General features: G+C 44.4%; 1 protein-coding gene across 1 annotated transcript in view; it reads left to right on the top strand.

Moving 5' to 3' along the window:
• The first annotated feature begins 2,338 nt into the window (after positions 1–2,338).
• The window catches only part of Rexo2 (RNA exonuclease 2), a 12,132-nt gene continuing 7,806 nt past the window's right edge, over positions 2,339–6,664 (top strand). The window contains exons 1-2 of the mRNA XM_021171786.2: positions 2,339–2,624; positions 3,501–3,584. Coding sequence (XP_021027445.1) covers positions 2,478–2,624; positions 3,501–3,584 — 231 coding nt within the window. The 5' untranslated portion in view covers positions 2,339–2,477. The remainder of the gene's footprint in view (positions 2,625–3,500; positions 3,585–6,664) is intronic.

The following is a 6,664-nucleotide window of genomic DNA, read 5'->3' as shown; positions in this document are numbered from 1 at the left end:
ATTTCTGAGTTCGAGGCCAGCCTGGTCTACAAAGTGAGTTCCAGGACAGAGAAACCCTGTCTCGAAAAACCAAAAAAAAAAAAAAAAAAAAAAAATCTCGAGCCAAACATGTTATCTCTTAACTAATCCCGAAACTTGGAAGGCAGGAAGACGGTCACAGGTTTGAGGTCAGCCTGCACTGCATAATGAGTGAGACCTTGTTTCAAACAACCAAATATAAACCAGACGGAAACCAAAACTGTTTCTGTAGCAGAAAAAAGAGACAATGGGTGCAATTTATAGGTCATGACTCCTCCTCCCCAGGACTCTACAAGTCTAAAATGGTCATCGATATGGTGGGAAGACATTAGACACTTACTCACACTCTTTGTTTTGGCAAAACTGTGCATAAATCTATATCTAGTTTCTTTCACCATTTTCTGTTTTGCAATTTCTTTAGAATTTAGGAAAAATAACTGTTTTATTTATGGTAAGAACACCAAATCTGCCGGGCGTGGTGGTGCACGCCTTTAATCCCAGCACTCAGGAGGCAGAGGCAGGCGGATTACTGAGTTCGAGGCCAGCCTGGTCTACAAATCGAGTTCCAGGACAGCCAGGGCTATACAGAGAAACCCTGTCTCGAAAAAAACCAAGAAAAAAAAAAAGAACACTAAATCTGTACTTGTCATTGTAACAGAACACATTACCTTAACTGAATAAACGTGAAAGGTTCTAAAACTCCCACACATAATTTCTGTTTATTTTTGAGATAGGGTTTCCTGTGGCTATTTACATAGCTATAATTTTTCATTGTTAAATGTAACCATTCATTGTTAAAAAAATCATGGGTGTGGTTTTTCAGGATATAAGTTGTTAAATACCACCACCAAAGGTGTAATAAAAAAAAGATCTCTATTTGTGCAGTGTGTATGTGTGTTTACTGGTGCCCACTAAGGTTTGAAGAGGGCAACACGTCCCTCGGAGCTGAAGCTCAATCCCCTGCAAGAACAGCAAGTACTCTTACTTAACCTTTGAGTCATCTCTCCAGCCTAAAGATGTTATCCTTTCAGAATGTAAAGAAGTAATACTGAGAATAAGCCCAGCTGATTCAAATTCCTATATAGCCAGGTGTGGTGTTGCACACTTTTAATCCCAGCACTTGGGAGGCAGAATTCCAGGCCAGCTTGGGTTCTGTAGTGTGTCTCTTTGTCTTTAAAAAAAAAAAGTTTCTATGCTACAATAGAGTTCTCCTTCCTATGAATAGGGCCACAAATGATTACAAACTTAACAGTATGATCTATTAGGTAATGCCGTTATAATATACATATCCATTCTGCAGTAAAATTGAACATGTAATTTGACACCCGTTTCCATGATTTTTATGTTTCTCTGGCCAAGCTTGGCAGGTCACCGGGGGAGTAGCTGAAATCCACTTGTAGGTTGCAGCATCCTTAAAGCTCTGATTAGGCAACAATGTTTGTCTCACAAAACCAGCTCACCCGGTAGGAATAACTATGTCACCAACCACAAGCTCTGTAATTACTGGCAACACAGCTTTCAGAAAAAGACACAGAGTATGTGATTCAAGACTGAGCACGTTTGTGACAAAATTGCCCTTTGCAGAGGTGTTTGCTACTGAGCTAAAATATAAGATTCCCGCAGAGGCCCCTTGAAGCGTAGGTGATGAAAACTGTATCTATTGTGGGAGATTAAGGAACCGTCTATTAAAACCAGAGCGATCGACAAAGGCAGAGCGGAGGACAGAGCAAGCAGAGCTATTCCAACTCTCTTTAGTGGGCTGTAAAAGGTAGAATAGTATACGATCTAACAACCGAAACACAGCCTACACGTCCTGGCATCCTAGAAAACGAGACAAGGCTTCTGCCAATAATGGGAAAGGAACATTTATGGAACACCTGATATGTGCGAAGTCATCTTTCAGACAAGAGACCATTTAAGGACTCCTAAACGGTGATGGCGGAATTGGCCTTGTAGCTCAAAAGAGCACGTCACTCGGATTCCAAGTAAATAAGAAATATACTCAATACGTGGAAGGGAGGAGCAGGTTAAAAAAAAAAAAACAACCAAAAAACCGGAGGGAGGTAGCAGTAAGGAAAAGGTACATTAAAACAATTCTTAAACATATAACCATATTTTTTCAAAGTAAAACCTCTTCAACTTCGCAGCTTAGAACTAATAAAAACTCAGGAATGATATCTCCTGGAAACAGACAAACTTTAGCGGTGAAATACTAGCAAGTCCCTTAACATCCGAAAACACGTGGCGGGGGAGGGGAGCGGGAGGCTGGACCAAGGACTCCTACTCCCATCAGCCCTTTCGGCAGCCGAGCGTAGCTGTGGAGGGCGAGCCGATGCCTCGCATGCCGGGGCTTGTAGTCTTCTCCCGGCACCTCCCCGTGGGTTTGCGACGTTTAGCGACTGTGGCGCCTGCGCGCGCTGGGCCGGCGGGGCTGGGGCCGTGGCGGCTCGTGCCGGGTGATGCTAGGCGTATCCCTGGGCGCCAGGCTGTTGCGGGGCGTGGGTGGCAGGCGCGGGCAGTTCGGGGCGCGAGGTGTCAGCGAAGGTAGCGCAGCCATGGCGGCAGGGGAGAGCATGGCTCAGCGAATGGTCTGGGTGGACCTGGAGGTGAGAGTGCGGCCGGGGCGAGGAGGGTGCGGGGAGGCGAGCGCAGATTCGCGCGTGGGACCGAGGGACTCCCCTGTCCCGGGAAGCAGCAGGGATCTGGGTGTCAGGTGCGACAGGTGAGCACCGCCCCAGGAGCCCCGAGTCAGGAGTTTTTGCGGGGTCTGGGACTGTCCCTGGACTGTGGGGTTTCTTTCCATCTGGGTGGAGCCGTCCATGTGTCTCCCCTCTCCCTAACCTCGACCTCCACCCAGAAGTGAATTTGTGTTACGCGTTAGTGACTCTGAGGATCGTGGGTGAGAGTTGGGGCAGCGACTCTGAGCCCTGCTCCGTCCCCACCTCCTAGCCTTAAAAGACTAGGTTGCTTAAGCTAGGACTCAGGAGATGACTCAGCCTTACCCCTCATTCCATAAAAGAGAAAATTGAGGCCCCATTGGAAGATTCAAGTTACCCATTTTAGTTTTAACGCATTCATACCTAGGCCTCTTTTGAACTCCGGTTTTCTGCTTACGAACTGAGTTCATTTGTTAACTTTTTTTGTTGGGAAAACTTCGGAAACCATTGTAAGTCTCTGAGAGGTAATGTTAGTGAGTTCACTTTTCAGTAGTCAAGTATTCATCCTGCTTACTTTGAGTCTGTTCCCAGGACAAATGTGTTTGACAATAGCTGGCCCGCAGTAAGTGCCTTTAGCAATCTCTGAGCACTCAGAACTTACTATCCTGAGTACTGTCCAGAAACACCATTACTGATCATAGAATGTGAGCTGGGTCTACACACAAAGGAATCTCTGTTAAATAAACTTGGGCAGAAAAGGTTAAAAAAAAAAAAAAAAGGTGGTTTCATGTGTTTGTTATATGCTTATTTATTTATGTTTTACAGATGACAGGATTGGACATTGAGAAGGACCAGATTATTGAGATGGCCTGTCTGATAACTGACTCTGATCTTAACATTTTGGCTGAAGTAGGTGATGCCGTGTAAATACGTTCATACCACTTAAAGGGCATTGAGGATCTAAAGGTGCCTTCTTCTGATCTCACTGAAAAACTTAGCAGATTGAGGTCTGTGTAGATTAAGGCCCAGTGCTATAGACTAGGACAATGTAATATAATATGTTAGAGTTGGTATTGGAACCAACATAATCCACTTCATAACCGGATTAAGTTTTCAGTTGAAATGTACAGAATTCCCCTCCCCCCCCAAGGCTACAACAGTTCTGCAGGGTTTACACGTGTATTCTTAGTCCTCAGGATGATAAGATAGGCTCTGTTAATGATGTTCATGGGTTACAAGAGATTTGGGGGACTTGCTCAAGAGCATTTGGCTAGGTGTTGGGGAAGCTGGTTAAACTACTCTCTAAACACAGGCAGTCTCAAGTGCTCCCACCAGTATCCAGCCAGCTGGGTCCTCATCATGCTTGGTGTCCCCTGAGAGAGTTTCCCATCTCTATGTCCTACCTTCGGCTTTAATTCCATATATAGTCCCCCTTATACCACTCCATCAGGGATTGGTTCCAGGATTCCTCTGTAGATACTTAAATCTCACTCACCTGGATCCTGGAAGGAGATGCAGTATTTCTCATGTACTTTGAATCACCTCTAGATTGCCTGTTGTCATTCTTGTGCTCCCAATAGAATACCTGATACGACGTTGGTGCGTGTAAGTCGTGTTTACACCATGTGGGTTAGGGAATGTTAAGTAAAAAAAAAAAAAGTATCCGTATGCGTTCCTTACAGACCAATGACGTGTCCGTCTGAGCTGGTTGACTCCTCACAGAAGACACCCATTGTCCCAGGTGGCTGATGGCCTTCTCAGCTAGACTGTGTGGTTCTTGCACCTCTGTGTTAGGGCTTTAGAACATCTATAGACACACTTTTAGAATGTGTGCTCACGGTGATTTTATCACTCTGTTAATGCTGCCTTTAACTGAAACCTTTAGCAGAACAAATAGAATAGACCTGTTGGCACTTGCGTTTAAGCACCTATGAAGCGTTTTAAAAGATGAAATCCCTGACCTTGATACCATCCTCAATATTCGAAGTCATTAAAGAACAAAATAGGCCAGGCATAGTGGCAGGAGTCTTTAATCCCAGCACTTGGGAGGCAATGGCAGGTGGATCTCTGTGAGTCTGGGACCAGCGAGGTCTATATGACTAGTTCCTGGGCAGTCAGGGCTACCTGGTGGGGGTGGAGAGATGGCTCAGCAGTTAAAGCATGCACTACTCAATCATGAAGACCAGAGTCTGTGTCCTAATACCCAGGTCTCACAAGCACCCGAATCTCCACCTCTAAAGGAGTCGGCCGTACCAGACACGTGCATACGCATAGAAATCAAATGAAACAACAAATCCTGTAGAGATGGGGCAGGTATGCCCGCGGAAAGAAGAGTCTAGTTAATAAATTAGGTTTTCAGAGCACAGGCTCAGTGGACACTGGAGCCACAGCCATTTCCCGTTTACAGTTAGGACGTCTTGTTATTCCCTGGGTAAGCAAAAGGACTTTTCATTCTCTGGATAGAGCATTTTTAGCTGGGCACGATGTCACACACTTTTCATCTCAGCGCTTCAGAAGGCAGAATCAGGGTGATCAATGTGTGTTTGAGCCTAGGCTGGTAGATAGAGTAAGTTCCAGGTCATCTTGGGCTATACAGTGAGACTCTATCTCAAAACAACAACAGCAAAACCTAAACAAACAAACACAAACAAACAAACAAGCATTTAGAGGTGAATTCCTGTCTTGTAGTGGCATCAAGGCTTATCATCTCGTTGAGAACCATGAGACTATTATATTTCTTACAACAGTTTCCTGTATAAATCCAGTCCTGAGCTTTCGCTTTGGGCACTTATTTTTCTGACTTGGGATATTTTTGGTGATGAATGGTCAAGTGTCTTTATTTTGTCATCCCTGCTTACTCTTGGCTAAAGAAGTGTTTTCCTTTTAGACTGTGGATGACCTGAAATGCGGTTTAATGGATCAGTTGGTTGATATGTACTCGGGGAACTATGGTGTGTGTCCATACAGTTGCTCATGAATAGGGTGTTTGTTCAGAGGCTTAAGTCAGATGAGGATGAGGGTATTAAGAAAAATACTTAAGGGATGTCAGTTGCGTGGGGAGTATGTTTTATTTTCATGGAAGAGTCTGAGGAAAGCACTGTTCGCTGTTTTGCAAATGTCATTTGGAGTCTTAATTTGCCAAAGGTCAGGTGATTGATAGTATGGATTTCTGTTCTTCAATTTTTTTTTTTTTTGACATAGCTTTTATTTCTCCACCAAGATTGTTGACATCTGTTTTTGTATTTGGCTACAATTCAGTTTTAGACAAGTGGCCTATTTTAGTACAGTTCTAGACTAGCTGTAGAGTTTACTCTATAGTGGCTCAGCAGGAAAGGCAAAGGCTCTTGCTGCCAAGCCTGACAACTTGAATTTGATCCTTAGGAACCACGTGGTGGAAGGAGAGGACCAGCTCTCAAAAGTTGGTTTCTGGCCTGTCCGTTCAAACACACACACACACACACACACACACACACAAACACACACACGCACAGAGGAATATGTTACACTTACATTCTTGCATATAAATAAGTAAGATCAATACATTTTAGAAAAAGAATATAAAATGTGTTGGTTATATAAACTTGCATTCATTTCAGTGATTGGACTGTGAGTTTAGCACCTTACCTGTGTGTGTTTATCACCTTACTCCTTGCATTCTGTTAGGGCATGTTAAGGAAAGTTAGGCTTTCTTGTGACCCTTGCTTTTGAAGGTGAAACAAAAATCGTTTGCTAAATCCCACGTGTTAGGCTCTGTAACAGACTCACAATTTTATCACCTGGGCCAGAGGGCTGGCCAGCTGGCTCGGTGGGCGGAAGCATCGCCTCTGACACTGATGGCCTGAGATGGGTATCAGAACCTGCTTGGTAGACGGAAGAGGTGACTCTCACAGTTGTTCTCTTACTTCCACGCTCGTGTGTGTGTGTGTGTGTGTGTGTGTGTGTGTGTGTGTGTGTGAGAGAGAGAGAGAGAGAGAGAGAGAGAACACAGA

Source organism: Mus caroli, chromosome 9, assembly GCF_900094665.2.
Source record: "Mus caroli chromosome 9, CAROLI_EIJ_v1.1, whole genome shotgun sequence".
NCBI classification, from domain to species: domain Eukaryota; kingdom Metazoa; phylum Chordata; class Mammalia; order Rodentia; family Muridae; genus Mus; species Mus caroli.
Note: the sequence above shows the minus strand (reverse complement) of the source record. Positions and strands in the feature narration are given on the sequence as shown.